The sequence below is a fragment of the Pholis gunnellus genome, assembly GCF_910591455.1.
Source record: "Pholis gunnellus genome assembly, chromosome: 5".
Taxonomy (NCBI): domain Eukaryota; kingdom Metazoa; phylum Chordata; class Actinopteri; order Perciformes; family Pholidae; genus Pholis; species Pholis gunnellus.
In genome coordinates, this window is record NC_136531.1 from 6,353,896 (window position 1) to 6,377,002 (window position 23,107).

Here is a 23,107-nt window from a genome sequence, read left to right on the forward strand (position 1 = left end):
CCACAGAAAGTTAGATGACTCACTGGAGTTGTTGCTTCAGTCCTGTAGACACATCACTCTCCCTTTACTGCAGCCCTGTCAATCTTTATTACCCACATGATGTAACTGCATAGCCGGCAACGCCATGATTCATTGACTAAAAAGTCATAATGTATTAGATACAAGAACAATGACACTGGATTTGTATAAATGCTTAACTTACTAAAGGTACTCGCATTAAGTTGGAGGACTCCCAAGAGGCAGATGTTTAAAAAAGGATGGTGATATGGAGGACGAGATATGCTGGGTTTTATTTTGCGGTATGGGTCAAGCTTAACAAACTTGGATCTTACATTTCCCAAAATGCAACATACAATAGTTTCTTTTCATCTTTAGAAAATGTATGCCTCCTGACTGCACACTTCTTTTAAACCCCATACATCCACTATGTGATGTAGGTTAACACCAAATAACCCTGGTGACATCATCAGGGTTATTTTTCCCAGCTTTCCCCTCTAGAGCCTCAGCCTGCATAGTTCTCCTCGTGACGAGTATATACACTTTGTTATTTAGACTTTGTTGGACGGAGAAAGAAAAAAAATCCACACATCTATTTTCTCACAATCAGAAATAAAATAGGACTCTCTGGTTGTTCTTTGTTTAAATTTGAATCCCAGCTCAAAGATTCAACAATAAAAATTGAAATAATAAGAATTTTCACTCCAACTAAAGCAGAGTAGTAATAATTGACAGAGTGAATAGCGATAAGTCTGTTTGAAGCATGTATCAACTTGGTCCAGAGACTGACAGACAGAGTCCTACGAGACATAGAACACTGTGGAATATACTGCGTATAATAGAGCAATTTTTCCTTTGAAAATTAGGATAAAAAAAAAAAGGAGGCTGGCGGGAGGTAAATATGGTAAACAAGGACTGAACATGTAGTGTTCACACAAGTTGGTCCACTGTCTCCTATGTTTACTCTTCTTGTTTTTCCCTTCATGTCAGTGTATAAAAGCGCCTCTACATGTGAATATTTAGGCATTATATGGAATCTATCAGACCAGCAGGTCAGCCAGAGAAAGAGGGTCCATGATAACATTAAAGCCAGGAGGAGCAGAGCAGAGTGTGACTGAGAAAAATATGTGTGCTTATACATACTGCATGTGTGTCCGTGGGCACACGTTACGGTGATTACACTATAAGGGGTTTATGCTGATGCTGGAGAGCCACAGAGTGATAATGCACTGTTGCATGATGGGAATGGCCTTTACATCTCATGTTTGAGCCAAAGAGGCCAGACGGCACAGACACACACTGCGAGTATGCGGAGCAATGACTAGTAGAGAAAAGGAAGGGAAGAGATATTGAGAGAAAGACTCCATGAATGAGAAGACAGAGAGCAAGATGGAAGATTAATTGATGTTAAAGATGCTCTCCCGCCCCCCCCAACCCCCTTGCCATGCCGACTGTACTCCAGGGGATCGGCTTCTAACCCCTCGCAGCTCACAGCTACAGATAAAACACTAAACTCCGTCCTCTGGGGGAATCTTAGTATGCGTGTATGCCTGTGTGTGAGAGAGCGGGAGGAGAGCAATTTTATCAGAGTCTAACACTGACTTCAACCACATCCTCCCAGAGATAGTGCGAGAGAACATGTCCAATCCATTGCAGCCACTCCCATTTAAACCACATTAGAATAATTAATGAGCCTAACTCCCTCTCCTGAGTCTATAAACCTGTCCCGAACTCTTGTAATAATGACTGCGAGTTTTATGCGCACGTGTGTGTGTGTGTGTGTGTGTGTGAGTGTATGAAGCTCAGTCTATCTTTAATAAAAATAATATACCGTTGGAATAAACGTCAGGAAGAGAGGAGCACGGGTTTGAAGAAGATTTAGCCCCCACGACCACTTCCTCTCGTCTTTCTTTAACGTCTTTGCTTACACTCCTCCGTCTCTCCCTACATCCGCATGGATTTATGTTGGACAGACTTAAAAGTGTGTTCCTCTGTGCAGCCATGTTTAGTACAATCAACACATTATATCATATGTATAGAGCGGTACAGACTCTCTTTCCCTTCGAACTTCCTACAGCTCCTCCTGCAGCACCCCACGGTGCTCCTTGGCCAGATGGGAGGTGTGATCCCTCCAGCAAGACCTGCGTCGGCCCTGGAGTCTCCTCCTAGTTGGTTGAAGCTGAGATGTCTTTGAGGGGGATGCCTCAGGGGCAACTTTAACAAGTCTGAGCTGCATCAAGTGGCTCCTCATCCTGTCACTGAGAGTGAAGACGACCAGCCTGCTGAGGTAGCGCTGCCTGTAACTGTGATCTCAGTCCCTGGATCACAAACTAAGCACGTAAAAACCGTTGGGGATGCTCTACCTTATCGCTATTACAACACCCGCTACCATTATAGAAAATGTGTCTCTGTAGTGTACTGTCGTGTGGACGTTTTTAGAGATGTGTGCATCCACACAATTGCTTCAAAATGTATCCACATTAAAAAGCAAATATAGGTAAAGCAAAAGTTCTCTATAAGTGCAAAAGTGTGGGAAATGCCACATGCCAGTCTTTGTAAAAGCTTGTTTTGGAGGGAAACCTTTGGCCTTCATACTTCTTATTCTCTTTTATATCATTAATAAGAAAGGTCTATGAGCACTTGAAGATCTCAATAACACATATAATTACCAACAACATCCTTTTATTTATATCTACAGCTGATGTCTGTTACTCAAGCTCACAGAGTCCATGAAATAATGGTCTCCCTATTCATATATGTACATCCACCAAATGTAAATGTGGGGTTCTTGCATATGAAATAGGAAGAAGTACCAAGGTTTGGTATATTGACAACAATCTCTTAATCAGACATCTCTTGTAAATGATAAATGGACTGTACTTATATAGCACTTTTCTAGTCTTCCGACACAAATCGCTGCAACACTACATGTCATTATTCACCCATTCATACACTGATGGCAGGGGCTACCATGCAAGGTGCCACCTGCACATCAGGACAATCTAAAAGTCATAATACATTCACGCACCGTAGGCACAGCTACGGGAGCAATTTGGGGTTAAGGAAACTAGCCGGGGATCGAACCGCCGTTCCGCTGATTAAAAGACGACCCTGCTCTACCACTGAGCCACAGTCGTCTTGTCTCATCTCAAAGTTCTATTTAAAGAATTTATTTGACAACCTGGGAACACTTCCGAGACACTCCAGCTTTGTCTCACACACATTTTGCCCCCAGTGTAATGTAATAACAAAATGGGAACATGTGTGCGTTTAATGTGATGGGAGGTCTTTTTGGTCCAGGATTTAAGGACTCGAGGAGCAAGGAAGAGCTTCTTTTGGGCAGTTAATTAAAGTAATGCACACTGAAAGATTATGCTCCTAATATTTTTATGCCGGCATACTCAAAGTTCAGTGATGTGGGTGTATGCACGGACTGTCGATCGACATAATGTCTCAACATTTCTTGGTACATTTGCTTTCCCCTCCAAGATGGAGGAATGCAAATTGTTGTGTTGGTGTGTGTTGTAACTCACCTCCCTGCAGAGTGTACTCGGTGACAGGGCTGCTGTAGACGCCCAGGCCGGCTCCCGTGAAGGCAGCCACCTGGATCTGGTATTGTGTCCAGATGATCAGATCTTTCAGCAGACAGTAGTTGGTCTCTGGGCTGCTGATGTTCTTCTCCTGGTAGTCCCCTGGCAGCCCTGCCAGACGGTACCTACACACACACACGCACACACACACACACACTTGTAAATATATTGGTTTGTAGCTAAACAAGTGGAAAAAGTAAACAAGGGATTCAGTATAAGTCACAGACAAATGCATATAAAGTCTATTACGGCGGTGGTAGAATAACGGTTCAATCCCTGGCTCCTCCTTCCCACATTTTAAGAATCCATGAGCAACAATCTTGCTACTGATATATGTATGTATAAGTGTATTTAAGACCCAACACATCACACTAGAAGAACAGTTTCTTCCCGACTGCAGCTGACTCTAGTCTCTCCCCACGGACACTACACATTTCATTGATGTTTCCACATCTGACTCAATGTGTTTAAATGTGATTTAATGTGCAGTGTGTAAGATTTGGTGGCATCTACGGGGAGGTTACAGATCACAACAAACTGAAACTTCTCCCGTGTGCCAAGCATGTAGGACATGTGTGGCACGACGCGAAAACACAAATGGCAAACAAATGAAAACATACTTATTATTCAATTTCTGCAACACACTGTTCCTTTAACACACGTTTATTATTATATTTGCCCATTGCACATATTCTTTATGCTGTTTATACTATTTGAACATTCCTTGGTCAATATTTTGCACATTCCATCCTCTTTGCATAACACAGCTCTCATCATTTTAAAAACAGATATATTTTACATCTATTTTTTCAGATTTGGTTATGTATATTTTTCAGAATTTTATTGTAAATTTGTATTTTAGTTATGATTCTTGACTTTTGCAGTAATTCCTTTTTAACTTTATTGTCTCTTATTATGTTTATTGTTATGCATTAAAGGCAAAGTAAACACCTACTTGCTTTAGACAAATTCACGTAATGAATAAGGGCAATATCACCAAATCAATGTGTTCATAGAAATACTTCCCAACCCGGAAAATACTTTACACAGTAAAAATCAAAATGATAATATAAAGTCACACTAGTGTCCATATGGTATATTCCTAAATACAGATGCTGGCCATCTGGGAGGCAGAGAAACTATTCTGAAGGATCTTCCTATTGTTGAAAAGTCGCTTGAATCACGGCACCTCTGAATAGTGCACCTTCAAGGCCTTTGCTTTACCACATGTGATATAAATGTCCACTTAAAAGGATATATGACCCGACTAGACAGGGAGGTGTAATACCACTTAGGTATTGTACATATCTGATGGAGTTGAATGGAGTAATAATCCACATGTCAGCGTTTTAATATGGAGCCTATTTTTTGTGTAACGGGATGTTCCAACGTTTCACCAGCTGAGTCAGCGCTCTATCACACATGCACACATTACACACACACATACACACACACACACACACACACACACACACACACACACACACACACACACACACACACATAGGAGGGGGGGGGGGGGCGCCGGAGGCTGACAGGGTATCTCTGTAGTGGAGAGGAGATAACCCCTTTCTCTTCTCTCTCTCCACCTGACACACTGACACTCACACTGGGGGACGAGGAGGAGGAGGAGGAGGAGGATGAGGAGGAGGAGGGGGGGGGGGAGTGAAAAGTGGGAGAACATGGGAGAAAGAGAGTATGGATGTGCCAGCTGACACGAAAAGGAGAAAGGAGAATCCAAAGGTGAGGGCAGGGGGAGGTAGAAGCTCTGTCCAATAAAGCTGAAATGATAGAGTGGCGATGTGTGAGTGTGCGTTTCTATTTTCCACTGATTTCTGAAGTGGCGGCAGATAACACACTGAACGACGATAAAGACCTGATAACTTCTACTGCAATTATATGCAAATTTCATGTGAGGCAGCTGATGGCAGTTTGATTACACCCAGTGTATCACTCTTTAGGTAGACATCAAAGTGAAGGACAGTGTCGACGAAGGGCAGCCAGAGCAGTCTCTGTATATATATATATATATATGAAATACATTATATACATTTTCATTGGTTTTCTCCTCCAAGGGATGCAACTAAGAAGTTCCAGTGAGTATGCAGTAACGAGTAATCAGAGACTGAATTTTCACAGATGTTTGGTGTTTGAAATATGTGAAAGTAGTGAAAAAGGCCTGTCTCAATATTCCAGATTCCAAGGTGACCATGTGAGATCGTTTGTTTTGTCTGTCTCACAATCCAAGTAATCCACATGTAAATACATTTTCAATGGTGTGAAACAGCCAAAAGAAGCAAATCCTCCCATTTTTAGAAGCTGTCACCAGGACATGTTTGTTATTTTTCTTGATAAATTACTGATTATTAAATGGTTGAGAGTTTATTTTCTGCTATTTCACTAATCAATCACTTGACCAAATGTTTCTATAACCTAGAATCATTTCAAATGTGATACTCGTAGTCAGTTTGGTATTTAAAGACTATCTATACTGTCCAGAGCTCCCAAAGATTTAGAGCAAAGACTTTTTTTTCAGTGTAACAAAGCCAAATGTGTGCATGTTTCTTTGTGCGTATGTATACCTGAGGACATATCCTCGGAGGACTCCGTTGAGCTGGGGTTCTGGCGGAGGCTGCCACTGGACCATGATGGACTGGTTTGTCCGCCCACTGGCCACAATATTCTTCGGAGGAGCGCTGGGCGCCTCCTCCCTCAGCATCAATCTAACAAAAACACACAAGAAAGAAAGAGAGACAAATGATTTTGATTGCGTTTATTAGGCGTCTTGTGATGAGAATATCTGTGCTTTCAAACTGGCGTCCTCACATATCCCTTACATGGACAGTATGCACAGCAGCAGCATCGTAGATACGTAGGCTAAAAAGTATCTTCATCTTTTCTAGCCTGGAGGTCAGACTGTCTACAAACACATTATCATCACCGGAGATACGTGGGACAGGACTGCAACTTATTACGGAGAATCCTCTCACAGCTTAAGCAGCTCTGATGAATTCTTATTGAATTCTGGCCTCATCTCTCTCTCTCTCTCTCTCTCTCTCATCCCTCGTTCTACACGTGTATCTTGCAATTTCATCTAATACATTTGCTTCTCATCTCTGGCTATATTGTTCATTTGTTTCAAACAAACCGCCGCCGCTGGAAAACGTTTAACGCATCACTTCCAGTGCGCCAGAGGATTTCTCCTGGGGATGATGGAGCGGAGCTGGGTGCTTAAAACAACAAATGTGAAAGCGTTCATGAACTCGGCACAAGTTGAATCCCAACTGTGTTTCTTTCACTGGCAGATTAGATCAACAAGCAGGCGTTTACTGTCTGTGTATTGCAGATTACTGCTTATATTCGGTTTTATTTTAGTCCTTTTAACTTGACGTTTTCTTACTAATCTTTGACACACCAGCAAGCTTTGTCTGGGCCTCAACCCCGTCACAGCAATAGTCAGTTGATCACTATTAGTTGTGAATGAGCATAGAGCTCTTCTTTTTTTCGCTCCCCTAGCGAGACGGCAGGATCCCTCGCTCTCTCTGCCCTGGTCAACTGTCTTCTGTCTCTCCAAATCTTTCCCCCCCATCTTTCCATTCGACACTTTGATCCCTTTCTCAATTTTTTTTCTCTCTCCCATCTGCAAACTTTCACCTTTCATCCATCAAGTCCTGTGGCCTCAATTATTTCATCCTTCTATCTGTTACTCATCACCTTCCCTCCTCTTCTGCGCTGTAACCCCACTCTCCCCCCCCCCCTTCCCTCCCCCTCCATGCCCCACCCGTGATTAAAGCTCCCAGCCCTCTCATGGTTGGTAAAGCACACAGGCTGAGCTGGTCAGCCTCTGGCTTTACTGTAAGCAGCTCAGCTAACGTAATCAGACCCATATGTGCTCTCACACACACACACATAAACACAATTTCTCCCAGCTTAAGACAGACTGCTACATCCGATGGTCTTTTCCCTTCCATGGATTATGTCTGGAGATTTACATCCCTCCACCCCCCCCCCCTTCCACTCTGTGCCCCATGTCCCCCTGAATGATTCTCTGTGAGCTATTGAGCCATTAGCCGTGGTATGGCTCTCCGTATTTGTGTGTCTGAATCTGCCTATAAATGTGCGTGCACATCTTGGTGTTAAAGTAAGGGCGTTGGAAGCAGTTAGCTGGAGACTTGCGCAGGCGGATATATGGCACAGGCCAGTGGTTTTACAGCTGTGCTTTACTTCCATTAGGTTAGGCACTGTCAGACAGCACCAGGTGCTGCAGGCATACACATGTACAGTACGCACACATACACACACAGACACATAGGCTAATGGGCCTTGTGTGAATGAGATGGGCATTAGTGTAGCCGCCTGGAAATAGGGTATATATATAATCCTCAACTATGCCACTGCTTTTTGACTGAAATTGATGATGCACATTAATGCACAGAAACTCACGCTGCACACACACCCACACGCCCCGTACAGTCCTGAACAGATGCGGCCGTTCACTGTTTGACTGCAAGTGAAACGCACACAAATGCACACTGACACGTTTGTACTCAATAGCAGGAACTCCATGTGAATTGCTTTAATTCCCTCCAAACCATTTACGGGTAAATATTTCATACGGTGGGTTCAGTATGAGGACATCAGCTTCACACCACAGATTAAATATACAATCCCCAACCCACCCTCTCATACGCCACTTCACATCCACCCAAACTCATTCGTGCAAACAGCCATACATGTACTGCAAGCAAACAAACCAAGCACAGCCCGTAACTTTGTGTGAACGCTGCGTGACACACTTTCTCTGTCCCCTGTTATCAAGGAAAAGAGGACATTTTCTGCAGGAGATTTACATGTTTTTGTGTGTGAGAGAGTGTGTGTGTGTGTGTGTGTGTGTGTGTGTGTGTGTGTGTGTGTGTGTGTGTGTTTGGTGGTGGTGGTTTGTGAGTTCCTATGCTGTGGGAATTAGTAAAAGTTTCTATCTGTGTCATTCTCCACAGTTTAATGCCCACCGGCTTTTCTCACTTAGTCCACGACTCTTACATTGAATGTTGTTACCGGGATGTTGAATCTGCCTCTATTCTAACAGGATCGTAAATCTTAGATCCAGCAGGAGTTGGAAATGGAGAGAAATAAGAAGCAGAAGGGCAACAGGAATAAAAAGGAAGAGCGAGAAACCAGAGGTGACATGATTGGGTGAAACCAGCCAGATAGATCATGATATTTTCTTCTTGTTTGACACTGTAAGTCTTGTCTGCTTTAAATGTTGTGCAGTTTTGCCGAAGGCTAAAAGATGCACAAACAGAGGAGGCTGACTCACTAATGAGACACTGTCGGGGAACAAGACAAACTTTGTGCATTATTCTCACGATGGATCAAAACCAGCTGAGGTTGCTGCTGTGTAGGGCACTTCAGTAAAAAAATAGATTTGTAGTCATATTACCTGGTCGGTCAATGATACTTTGCTTGGCTGACTGTAATGTAATGTGCTGTCACGTTAGCTCCTATTTACTGTACTTCCTCTCCTGATGTTTGATTTATTGTCACACCTTTAACACTAACAAAGCAAAAAATAATCACAGCTTTACCTGCTCCTGGCTGTGTTTGTGTATACGTATAATTAAAAGTGTGTGTGTGTGGGGGGGGGGGGGGGGCACAGACGCCTTGCATCAAAGCGTGAAGTCCAGCGTCTGGCTGATTCAAGGCTGATTAGAGCTTTCACAAACAATGAGTAATCGATGGAGGTAGTGCCAGTCGTAGCTGAGTACCCTCTGTGTTGCTGAAAATAAACTGTATTTGTGCAGAAGCTCGAAGGGTCTCAAAGTGTTTCATTTTTAGTATAAGCGTAACAGGGACGTATATTTATAATATTTGCTTTTAGCCATGGTACTGCCATTGAATACATTTCATCAGGTCAAAACTTTGTCCAAAGCTTTAGAGAGAAGCTCTGCTTCAGAAACTTACATAAGCTATATGTAAACAGGTTCACAAAAATAGGTCTGTCTCTTGTAAAGTTTGTTGAGTCGGGTCCATATTCGTGTTCATCTCCTCTTACATAATTGGCATCTGTGGGATCTGAATAACTCATAAATATCTGGGGTTTCATATCGAGCGTCTAATGAAAAAAGTCAGAGTGAAGCTAGGTTTCTATTATAGAAACAAATGCAGTTTTTTTATTTCGCTAAAAGTAAATTACTTCTAACGTTTTCATCAGCAGTAAATTACGTTGATATTTTATACAGTACATGCACGTCAGTTCATCCTCTTTGAAAATGTTAGATTCAGTGAATCATGCTGCGTTATGATTGGTCTCTGATTCAGGTTTCCGCAGACATCAATGCAGATTACATATGAAGCTGGTTTATCCTCCTTATACAACCCTAAAATGGAACACTGGTACATTTTCCTTTATAAAGCCATATTACACAAACTACCTCCTTATCTATGTTCTCTACTGACGCCTAAAACAGCTGCAACCTTCGTCATGCGGACACATTTTGTACGTCATTCCTCGCAGCCGCACCGTTTTTCATGCTTTTAGTGTTTGCACCCTCATCTTGGTGTGAGCTACAGAGTCATTTTCAACTACATTATACATAGCATAGCATGGAAGATTCTAAAAACAGGATTACGGTCTATTTGAACGCTGAATGTACTTGTCCTGTTACTAAACCACGCTGCTAATTCATTGGTTGATGCAATTTACTGCTCGTTTTCAGTCTGCAACCTTTAGGTGTTTTGTTTTTAAGTCTTTATGTGTAAAACTTTAATGCTGCCGTCTTTTCCGGGACTTTAAATCTCAGTGGGAGCCTCCTGGATGAGTAAATGTTGAATTTAATAAAATACATAAAAATCTGCCCAGTTACATGTAGGAGTAAGCTGTAGCTGATTACCTCCTCTTCAAAAGTGTTGACCAAGGGGCTACGCAGCATACGGGGACACAGCAAGAACTGACTACGCCAATATTGTTTTTCCTTCTACATTGTCTGTGTGTTAACAGAGAAAAAAAGAGCAAGAAATACCTGTAATCTCGGCCATTTTGCTGGACAAACAAAGATCTCTCAGAGCTTTAGTCAGTGCAATCGTCTTGATGTTTCCTCTCTAATGTTTAAAGTAAATAAATCACTCACTATGCTGTGGACACCTTCAGCATAGGTGCGGCCACAGTTAAACACAGATATATTATTCAAGATTGACACGCTGGAAAGCCCAGGACAAATCTCTTGTAAATCTTTAAATCTCACAAAGCTGCTACAGCATTTATTTTTTTGCGTGCATGTGTGAAAAAGTGAGAGAGTATTTTAACACACGTCCGGTGTGGAAGGCTGATGTGTTCCGATTCTGACCGAACAGCTGGAACGGAAAATGAGAGCAAAAGGCAGAGAGAATTGAGACGGAAGCTTTAAACTTCTGCTGATGCCCGGAATTCAAGGCATTAATACATAATCTGCCTTTCCTCTGATAATGCTTCCTCTTTAAAGATGGTAATGGTGTGAGTGTAGGTCATGCATAAACAACTGTCCGTGTGTGTGTGACACTCCAGGAGGTATAATTGGATTCTCGCAGAGAGTTTCTGCATTAAGAGGTAACATTTTTAAGCTTTGCTCACAATCATTCAAACACCCTTAGCGGATGTCCATTTCCCAGGACTCTTTTTCTCAGCGTCTCTTGAATAAGAGGAAGCGAGGCAGGATAATAGTGGGGAGCAAAGAGAAAAAGGAAAAAAAAAAAACCCTGTATAAATGAATGCTATAAGGATAAAGATCCTATCCAGGACAAGAACAAAATGGTAGAGTGCAGAAGCAGCTGGAAGTTCAAACTTTAATAAGGGCCTTTTGCCATCAACATTAGAAGCTTCTCCTTCACCCTGTCCCGTTCCACTTTGCTGCAATTTGTCATCCTTCTCATTTGGAGCTCAGAGCTTCTGCAGGACATTTCCCTCTGCCTCGCTCTCCCTGTGTGTCAAGTGCAGCACGCGCCTTGGCATCCTGCGACTGTGCTCATTGTGCCCGTCTTATCCAGGCAAACGCCCAGCAGATGAAAGGCAAAGTGCGCGTGGTTATGAGACGTATGAGACAAACGCCGAGACGCATCCATCTGCTCTGATACACTCACAAGTGATGACTTGTCTGCCTGCCAGTCTTTCATTTAGGATCAATGCAACCTATTCTCCAGCGCCTCTAACAACCAACTTTGGACTGCGTCGGACACAAACAATACAGTGGCGCACGCAGGGGAAGAAGACAGGCACAGGAAGGAGACGAATAATGACAGACAATAAGCTGAAGAGGATAAGTGAGAACGGTTTTCAATGAAAGGAGAAGAGAGAAAGATTCAGGAGGACAAAAAATAGGGGAGAATAGAGGAAAACTGAAAGGAGACTGTAATCTGAGGTGTGTGGGTGTGTGATGGCAGCGTTCACAGCTGCTGTTGTTATTGAGAGTCTATTTGGCAGAACCACAACTGGCTCCTGCCCGTGGTCACTCTCTTCAGCCAAACAAAACCGTTTACGGAACTATTTACTTCGTAATATATAGCCACATCTGTTGTGTTCTGGGTGCGAGAGATTTGCTGTATGTGTGTATTCCGGGGCAAAAATTGTGAGGAGGCCTGCCACACCTCCGCCAACCCTCTTTGACTCTTTCCAGTTCCATCAGTGCCAAGTCATCATAATCACCCCCATTAGTGTTTTCTCGTGGGATAAACATAAACACACACAAACACGCACGAACACAAACATAAAACATCTGCACGGCAATCTATTAACTCCAAATCCAAGTCCAAATCGCACTCTCTTTTACACACGCACACAGTTCATTTCAGTTCAGGAGATTGGCAGGGAAATACCCACACGCACACACACACACACACGCACACACACACACACACCCGTCACGTAGACCTCCACAGCATTGATTTGATTTGATGAATTTAAATTGCTCATTCCAAAGAAAATGGATTCTAAACAAAAAGGGACGCTTTGTTAGTCCCCGCCTTGTTAGAATCATCATTGTTTCATCCACACTCTGAATCCCATGTCCCTATCCATGCTAATGGTAAACTACACACACCCACACCCACACACACACAGCCATGCACAGGCACACACACACACACACACACACACGTAGATACACAAGTGTGTGGGTGTGTAAACACTATGCCTTTTGATTCCAGGTTCCAGTTTATTCATTCCCAGTTTGTGTAAGGCAGTGTGACCGAGTCTATTACACAGAGGTGGAACAGGCTAAAAAAAAACCTATTTCTCACACATCACAGCATGTTCTACATGAAAAAAAATAATGATTTTCATGCTCTTTCGAAAACATCAGTGAAATAGTAGCGTGGCTTCACCAGATGGTTTGTGAAATATGTATTTAATAAAGCCGGTAGTGGTTAGAGTGTGTCCCCATGTGTATGTGTGGGAATTACTGAATGTGTCTCTTACCTCTGCGTCTCGGTGCTGTACTGACCCCTGCCCACTTGATTGACTGCACAAAGCCTGAACTGATAGGTCCTGGCAGGTGTGAGCCCGCCCACCGATACCTCGGTCACCACTGGATCGACCTCTGATAGGTAGACCTTCCACGGTGAGTCTAGACACAGGACACAAAGATAAGAGGCTGATAATATCTGGCTGTGGCAGGACAAACAGAGGCACGGGGACACTCGGGACCCATTAATCAAAGGGAAGAGAAGGGAGGACAGGATGAAAGGAGCAAAGGTAGAAAGAAAAGGAGAGAGCTGGAGAGAATTATAAATAAAAATAAGTATTTAAGGATGCAACAAGAGTGAGTTTGGAGGGAAGAATAATAAGGAGACACAGATGCTTCTGTATATTGTTGCCGGCGTGTTGCCAGGTTATCTCACTTGTCTTTCTCCTGAAGATATCACAGACAGATGTGCTATTATCATCGCACCACATGCTTGGATGTGGAAGAGAGTAAGACAGTCTGTGCGCCGGCTCAGTGAGTGTATTAGAGCCATTGTCTGACATCAAAATACATTGCATTCATCATGATTTATTCTCACTAAAATACAACCCAAAACATGTAATAACACAAGTTCACTTTTGGGAACATTACATTGACTTACATTCATTTCCTGGAGACTTATATAACCATAACCACTACTTGCTTAGCCGTAACCCTTAACCTAACCCTAAACCTTTTCCCCCAAATAGGGACACAGCTTTTGTCCCCAATTGTCCGCAACTGACTTTGTCTTTAGTCTGAAATGTGTCGTCAAAGGAAGCCTAAGTTAGGAACACACACACACACACACACACAGTGTGCACAAAACTCTGGTCCGTTCCTCACTATCTGGATTCAGTCTTTACTGAAATCGACCAGACTATCATTACTTTGGAGTGTTCTGGTAGACGCTGCACAGCAGCTGCTGAAATGGTGACAGCAGGAAGCCTGCAGTCATATTCCTGCTGTCTCCGGAAAAGTTACCAGAATTAAGGCTCCTGAAAATGTCAAGCTCCATAAACGTTTTGACATTTGTCCAGCCAGCCCTGCTCCCACAGTCACGTGCCGAGTGCTCGGCTCTGCATTTAACTTTCACCAATCCATCCGATTAGCTTACAGCAGGAGTAACAGCGACTCTCCAATCTGTTTCTCCTGTCATTCTATTACTCAATCCCTCTCTCACTCTATTTCTCGTTTGACAGGTGACACAGCACCAGCCTGCTGTTAAAACATCTGTGGCAGAGAGAGGGTGAGCGAGAGAGAGAGAGAGAGAGAGAGAGAGAGAGAGGGTGGGAGGAAAATAAGAGCTTATTTATAGGGAACCTGGATGTACATTTACTCAGCAACACCATTCTCCATATGTCTGCCTCTTGTAAATGAGTGTGTGTCCCTGCCTGTTAGACAGCAAGTGAACAGCTGTTTGTCGCTCAGGGACTATAAAATATGCCCGGACACACACACACACACACACACACACACACACGTACTGTTCTCAGAGAGCTCCAGCAGGTAGTACAGGAGTGGGGAGTTCCCATCAAAGGGCCGTAGCCAGGACAGGTGGACGGAGCGGGAGTCGGAGTCGTTGAGGCGGGCCGCCAGGGAGCGAGGAGAGTGAGGCAGCTCACTGAACACAGAAAAAAAACAAGAAAGGACCACAAACATCAGAAGTTTGACAGAATTAGTTTGACCATTTGATCAGAAGAGGAATACTTTGACAGCAGCCGGTTAGCTTAGCTTAGCATACAGAGTGGAGACGGCTAGCCTGGCTCTCTCTGAAGGTAACAACATTCATTTACCAGCACCTCTTACTTGATCTGCTGGAATATTTCTTGCAAGACATCCTCACACAGAGATAACTGAATAGGTAGTTTGCCAATGATTCCCAAAACAACATACGTTAGAGGGTCTAATTGACCCCCGCCCAACGAATTAGCACAAATTAATTGCATAGTTTCATTAAAACAGCACTTCCTCAAATGGCCACCTGAGGGTGGCTCCAAGCTCAAAGCTCCAGTTTCCACTCCTTCAGTGAAGATAAGCTAACTGGCTGCTGGTGGTAGCTACATAATTACGGTCCAGACATGATACCACTCTTATGTCTGGACATTTAATATCAATCTTCTTATTTCACTTTTGGCAATAAGGCAATAACAATATTTCCCGAGACAAAAGAGTGTGTCTGAATATGTAATCACACACATATATGCATTTGTGTTTCATTGAGAAGTCATTGACAAAGTGCCAAGACTTTCCATTAGACAGATATCTGTTTCCTGTCCATCTGATAGATGTGTGTCGTGGAATACTGTTCGATCTGACACCCATGTTGGATCAAAGGACTGGTCAGGCTTCAGTTGCAGAGGGCGAAATCCTTTAAATGTGTCTGTGGTTTGCATATTTGTATTGTGATATTTTGTATGTGTTCTGCACGACAGCAAATATATATATATATACATATATATCTCATCACATCTATTACAAATAAATTCTCCAGGCATTTGGCCACCCCCCGTGGATATTTGTGCATCCCTGCCTTATTAATAATAAAGAAAGCTAACAAAAATATATTCATGAAAGCAATAAAGAGTGTCCAGACATTTGATTATACCAAATTTAGAGCATCATAACTCAAAAAAACGTTTGCTTGGAGGAGGAGAGGGAATGCAAAGCAGATCTCAGTGTCGCTCTATGTGAAGGCTAGAGGTGCTGGCAGAGATAACAGGAGTGAAGATATTAACAGATCACATACAAGAAGAAAACAAACATCTTTACACTGAATGCATAAGGAAAGGCACACTTCCCTTGTGCCTGCACTCATATTCATAAGCTCATTCATTATTACTAAACAATCATGGATGTGTGTGTATACGCTGTCAAGCTGCCAGCTCGGAATTTCATCAGATACAAAGTTTTAAAAAAAAGTTTCAGTTTTTGTTTTTGCTGTTTTTGCGATTTTATGTTTTAATATCAGGTGGGTGTGAAGTCAGAAAATGAGAGGAACAGAAAGAGAGAGTGAGAGGAAGAGAGGTATATGAAGAAGGCCTGTCGCCATAATTACGTTATCGAATTATCGTACCATATAAATGACCTCGATCATTTTTGCTGGTTGTGTTCACATGAGAGTCTGTTTCATAACATAACATTTTAGCGAACATGATGAGTTATAAGACTTGAGTACAAGTTTTCTCACAGTGACTAAGCAGAATAAAGAAAAATAAAATGCTGAGACATGTTTTTGCCGACATTTGTGGTCAACGCTGCTTCTGTCTGTGTGTGAGTTTCCCCGTGGGCAGGGCTCAGACGGCTCCTCCACACAGACAGAGACAGTGAACCGGGTGAAGTAAGGATAAAGTCGAGGCTAATAGCTGTTTTCCCGACGGTTACCGACTGACCAGAAACTTCGGAAAAATATAATAAGTCCAAACGGACTCGCACTCCGGTGGTGAAGAAGCGGAGGGGGAGAATGAGAATGATGTTTTCTTTTCTGAGTTGACATGATCATATTAATTAATGGATGAGCTTAGAGAATGTTAGAGCAACTACCTTCACACAGTCCACACACACACACACACACACACACACACACACACACACACACACACACACACACACACACACACACACACACACAGACACCCACTCACGAACACATGGATGGGTCTTGCGGGAGTTGAACCAATAACCTGCAGGTAATTAGTCTGTCTCCTCAGCCGCCAGCGTCTGTTAACCTCCATGACCCATTGATAGTGAGCTAACGAGAATGTCAGTCACACGTATGGAGGCACGCGCCGACGCGCACACCCACACACACGGACGGACAGAAATCCCTTCGTTCCCCGTTTGTTTTTGCACCACCATACACAGAGAGCCGCTTCCTCCCTCTGGGTTTGACACGTGTGACCTCTCGCGCTGTATAATTCAGAAGGATGCGGACTCATGTTCTATCGCTCTCCTACCCCACAATTGTATTAATATATCATAAGTGCCTTTTATAAATATATTATGCAAGTACCTATTAATATATAAAGCTCAAAACCTGATAGCGTTCCCTCACAGCGGCTGTAATGAGGCTGTGTGGGTCGGAGCGTGGGATACACTTAAAATATGTATGCGTGCTTTCATCTGAGCGTCAGGAATGCCTGCTCATACCAAACACACAATGTGTGGAATGTGTCCACATGAGCACAGGAGAGCAGGCAGGCACACAAACTACTAACGCTGTACAGGGTACCTGATAGCAGATATGACCTTACACCACTATTACTACTGTCTAATAATAACTCACACTGACAAGCCACATTCTCACTGCTTACAGTTTTAGTGATGTACAAAATATTTGGTTTAGGGGGGGTCTGACCCCTGAGAGAACATGGCTGCTATTGGGAACCATTATTTCATTACACAACCGCTGAAATAAGTTGACACTAATGCCTTCTTTGTGTTTGTCAGTGTACTAAATGATCTATGAGCTGTTCTCCTGGATTATGCTCTGCATAGTCAATAGTTTCTTTTTTTCTGTAATGCTCAATTCAGAGGCATCCTCCCTGTCCATCATATCGACAAGACAGCTATGGATTGTCTGTTTGTTTATCCACTGGATTGCAGCCCAAAATGTCGGTGATTATTAGCCCCGATCACGGAAGAAGAAAACAATCCACGCTTTGTTGGACCAATGTCTGTTCTGTATTCTACAGTGACCAGTAACATAAAATGTATACGCTATGTACAGCAGAACAGATTATGCAGTGTGCTTCAGGATACAACCAGCAGCTAGCAAACCTAGCTTAGCACAAAGACTAGAAACAGGGGGAAACAGCTAGCCTGGATGTGACTAAAGGTTGTCTCGTATAGCCAGACTGATCTCCACAGAGAAAGAAAGAAAAAAAGGTTCGGATCCAAGCAAACGATGCAGCGACGGTGCCCGTGCAAAATAAATGGATGATAGTGGTGATAACCCGGCGGCCAATTGCAGGCTTATACCCAATAGTCCAAGAGGTAACACAATCAGAAATGAGGGTGACCTGGTCAAAACAGCTTTGCATGTCTCTTTGTACTCACATGACTTCGAGGCGTGCAGAGTGAGAATCGTTGCCAGCCTGTGATGTCACGGTACAGGTGTAATCCCCAATGTCACCTGACCACGTCTGGCCAATAGTGAGAGAGCCCTGGCGTATGGACACCCGGCCCCCATTGGTGGGACGGACCAGCACACCACCTCGTTCCCACTTGAAGCTGCAACAGAGGAGGAGAATACATTGACATGTACTGTATACTGATTTTATTTACAGACGCACAGGAATCCATGGAAAACAGAGAAGAGACGCAGACACTCTGAGGGTAAATATGCACGTTAACACACCAACAGACGAGCAGGTACCTGATATTGACTCTGGGGTCATGTGTTGCATTACAGTCCAGAACAGCAGTGGTTCCCTTGATAACACGCTGGTCAGTTGGAGGCACAGAAATGACTGTACGGGCTGCAAAAAAACAAAACAATGTATATACATACATATATATATATATATATATAATGTAACACATTTAAATGTATGCTGCTCCAGAATACTGATGAATCAATTAAATGACAACTCCAAACTATTTAAGCTAAACAGCACACAAGCAGGGTTCTTCTCTCACTGACAAACACACATGGAGAAGCCCACTGTGTGTTATATGTGCTTTGTTGGACTCAGGAGTTTTATAACCGAAAGAGAAAATGTAAACAATGCATGCAGTGTAGAGAGCATCTATTATGTCAGTAACTCTGTTATTTAGATATATTTGGCATTTGACCGGCCCTCCCATAGATGGGTCAAGTTTTTATACATCATAGTGCTCAAGAGAGGTCTGAGATTATTCTAATACAGTAACAGTATATAATCTGAAGCTGTCAAGGTATATATATATGTTTATTACACACATATATATATACATATATATATAAATCAGCCAATCAATAAGTTTAGCAGCTAATCAATCATCTTCTAACCCGGTCAATCAGATGATTACTTCACCATTACACCAGCCCACTGCATCGATAACCAATCACACTGCTGTTCACCAGCCGGGGCGAACGTGATTTGACAGCTACGGATAAATTAGTGTTCCATGTCTGTTCTAGTCTGTTTAGCAAATGTATATTGAGCAGTTAAATGTATTTTTTGTTTGTGTGTAAAGTGCGTGTGTGTCTTACTCCAGACGGTGAGCGTAGAGGTGCCGTTGATGGTTCCCTCTTTGTTGGAGGCGATGCATGTGTATTCTCCTGAATCCTGGAAGCTGACTGGCTGAATCTGCAAACCACCTGACTGCAACAGTGTGAACCTGGGAACCTGGACAGAGCCGCTAGCTAAGACCTGCGATCCTACGGAGAGAAATGAATAAAACAGCCGCGAGGGGAATGAAAGTCATTAAGCCATTAAGCACGTTTGCGATTACAAACACATCACGTTAGCGTGTCGCCGTCAGTGTGCTCAGCGTCTGATGTAGAGTGTGTGTTCTAATACTACCTTTCCTCCAGGTGATGGCAGGTTTTGGAGCACCGTTCATCTGGCACATAAACAAGGCTGTGGTCCCGTCAGTTACCGTTTGGTCGGACGGAGGGAATGTAAATGCGGGGTACACACCTGAAACACAGGGAGAGAGTGTGTGAGAGGAACGAAGACAGAAAGCCACTGAGAGGAGATCGGTGGAAAAAGAGAGCAGAGCGAGAGTGGAACTTAATGGCAAAGAGAAAACGGAAGAATGGGAAAAAGCCTCCTCTTTGATTAGTGGAGGCTTTATTCATTACCGTGTACTACGTGGATGTGCATAATTGTGGAAGGTGGTGGTGTGGAAGCTCCATGGGGACTTTTAATTAAAGAGCTCACTAAACAGAGCGTAACTCTGCTGAGACAAATATAACAATACAACAGCAGACGTTTGCAGCTGACACGCACTGCAAACTATCAAGTCAACACAGAGTGTTTGACTGACTATCACTTTAATTTAAAAAAAACAGAATAGTCTGTGGTTGGCTTGTCATAGAGCCAAAAGACAGAAGAAAAACTTAGCTGTGTTTTCCAGCCCAAGCACAACTCAAACTCACTTTGAAAGGCAAAGCAGCACACGAGGCTTTTGATTTGATTAAAGTTAATTAAAGGCCAAATGTAGAGGATGATGTAGGACGGTCAGAACAATACAGCTGAAACCAAAAGCTGACTCAATCCACGGCATCTTTTTCTTGACTATTTTCCAGACATTTAAGGGACTAAGCAATTTACAGATTCATTGAGAAAATAACCTGGACACCAATCGATGATGAAAGACATCTAAAGTTGCAGTCCAGCAAAAGAATGACACAGACAACGTATAGTAGGAGAGTAACTTCTGATACACAAGAAAGAAAGTTAAAGGAAGTAGCCAACGAAAGTTGTGTTCATACAAGTGGAAGCGTGTGTGTTTTATTGTGTAGTGTGTCAAGACAAACTCACTCGATACAAGGAGTTGTGCGTGCGCCTGAGTTTCTCCGGCAGCGTTGCGAGCGAAGCACTGGAATATTCCTCCGTCTCCCGGCTGCACCCTGCGCACCGTCAGCCCGCTCGCCGTGCTGACCTTGTAGCGAGGGTTGGCCAGTTTGGACAGAGGCACCGTGTCCTTGTACCACTCTATCCTGGGCTGGGGCACACCTACACGAGTGCACGTACACAACAAAAACATACACACAAGAGGGGAAAAAAAAATTAAATTCACTTAACAAGCCAGCTGACCTCACTGCTGAGCAAACTGATCCAACTCCCATTAAAACAGCCACACACCCTTTTTTTTCCACCAGTCTTTCTTCTCTGTTATCCACTGTCTCCCTATAAATATGCATGTGGGCATAATGACTGCTAATAATATATTGATTGGAGAGTGAGGATGGTAGGGTAAGGGTGGCAGAAGGGGCCAAAAAATATTCTAAATAAAAGATGTGGGCAAAAGCAGCACATAGAATATCGCTAGCATCGGCTGCCACCTGTCTGACGGACATGCCAGATATAACTGGAAGGGAGCTCATGCAATTATTCTATTTCAACCCTGCACACCAGTGTGTGTGTGTGTGTGTGTTTAAGGTAAGGAGAGATGATTTCCACACTTTTCCTCAATCTGTTGGTGTCAAGGTTTCACAGACATGCGTGAAGTATTTTTCTGCCTTGTCTCGCTCACTCTGTCACTCTGCACCCTGTGTGTCTTCTCCTCCTTTCCTCATACCTCCTCCCAGCCTCCATCCCTCTCTCCGTACCCTCAGGCCTCGGCTATTTAATTACCCTGCCACTGTATCAGATTACTGAGGAGGAACACACTCGCTCAGCATATGTGTGTGTGTGTGTGTATGTGTGAGAGAGAGAGAGAGAGAGAGAGAGAGAGAGAGCGAGAGAGAGAGTGAGTATGTTGCAGTTTTTAGAGCCATGTCCACCTCTGCTCACATAAATGTTTTCATGCAATCCGTAAAAACAAGACTCATGAACAATGGTGCAAATTTTAGGCTTGGTCTGAGCTCGAACTGTCGCGTGCAGTATACGAACTACTGCACGCACACATTGAATGAGACCAAACATCGGCATAATGTTGACCTTGATACACCCTGGGCAGTAGATACTTAATATAAACACACAGTCTGAAGTATTAAATCACAAACTGACTAACATACAGCATGAAAGTATGACGTTTTCATGCAAGGAATCAGTTCAGTTCATGACCCATCTACTGGCAGAGTTAGAGCCTCGGTGTGCTTCAAAGTGCTTGTCGGATCATCTGAAACCCCATTGAATGACACCATTGTGTCGCGCTTCCCTCTATAACTGCAGGAAACACGACCACAAGCAGTACCACCAAGTTTAGGCTTGGTTTAAGCCTTCAGCTAGTGCGTTTTAAGCATCTTTAGACCTTAAAGTAACTTTAAAACAAGACTCACATCTTCATATGTACATTGAGAGAGTCATTCATTGCTGTAATCATTACTCCTCTCCATACTGGTCTTTAAGAGATCCCTTCCTAATGCAATTCCAATATCAGAGGGAGGGGACAAAATAACCTTTTTTAAAGTTCAACCAAAGCTCATTTGAGGCCTCAGTAGTGGGAGTTTGTCAAATCAAGTGGGCATCCTTTTAAAGTGATGGTGTTTTACACCATACAATATTCCCCGTATGTGTCCACCACTCAGCTTTGCGAGATACCCACTTGACATGACTAACTCAGACTGCTGAGGCGTTATATTACGTTCGGCTGGATGCATTTCGACACAGACTGAGGACTGTGGATTTTGTCGGCCATTTCTCCCACTGGAATCGCTTTAGGAGCGGATCTCTACACGGCCAGTGTGGACAGGAGAACGTACAACCACAACCAATAACTCTTTCAATGCACATACGAGCATGTGAGTATTGCTTTTTAAGAAAAACTTGGAGAAATGCAAAACCAATCCTTTAAGTATGTGTATAGTCTCACACACACACAGACAAATATATACTCAGTGTACCTGTAGCCAGGCAGGGGATATCCACATTCCTGTCGAGGTCAGCGAGGATCTTCCTCTTAGGTTGAGCAGTTAGAGAAGGCAGCTCTGCGGAGACAAAATGTAAAAAGCATTCAAATATGAAGCACAATCTGAACCATCCCATAGATAAAACAGATTGTCAAACCCAACAACAAACACTGACAACACCCCCTGCTGCTGGCAGCACGCTTGAACTGCTCCTAATAAGCCTTCAAAAAAGGCTTAAAAACTTCAATCACTAAGGAGCTTTAAAGAAAAGTCTTGAACTAAGAAAGGCAAATTTGCCCTCTACAAGTATATAGTCTTTAATAGAAAAGAGAGTCGGAGTGGAACAACCCTCCGCTGCAGAATAAAAATAGATCCCCCCTCTTGGCCATGAGTATCTTGAGTGTCATTGCAAGGCAAGCTTTGTGTCTATATGCCCTGAGAAATTACTTCCACACGCAGTCACAGAAAAACACATTCTTCGAGTTTCCCAAGGGAAACAATCCCCTTTTTAAACTGCTTCATTTCGCTGCCAATAACTGCTCCCT

At 43.2% G+C, this 23,107-nt stretch overlaps 1 protein-coding gene across 1 annotated transcript in view; it reads right to left on the bottom strand.

The window, feature by feature from the left end:
• Positions 1–23,107, bottom strand: part of LOC306695970 (protein sidekick-1-like) — a gene marked incomplete at both ends in the record, with an annotated part of 206,754 nt that overhangs the window by 48,773 nt on the left and 134,874 nt on the right. Inside the window, 10 exons of the mRNA XM_079159429.1 lie at positions 3,531–3,712; positions 6,170–6,310; positions 13,033–13,180; positions 14,545–14,681; positions 18,116–18,289; positions 18,435–18,537; positions 19,254–19,421; positions 19,567–19,683; positions 20,530–20,724; positions 22,557–22,640. Coding sequence (XP_079015555.1) covers positions 3,531–3,712; positions 6,170–6,310; positions 13,033–13,180; positions 14,545–14,681; positions 18,116–18,289; positions 18,435–18,537; positions 19,254–19,421; positions 19,567–19,683; positions 20,530–20,724; positions 22,557–22,640 — 1,449 coding nt within the window. The remainder of the gene's footprint in view (positions 1–3,530; positions 3,713–6,169; positions 6,311–13,032; positions 13,181–14,544; positions 14,682–18,115; positions 18,290–18,434; positions 18,538–19,253; positions 19,422–19,566; positions 19,684–20,529; positions 20,725–22,556; positions 22,641–23,107) is intronic.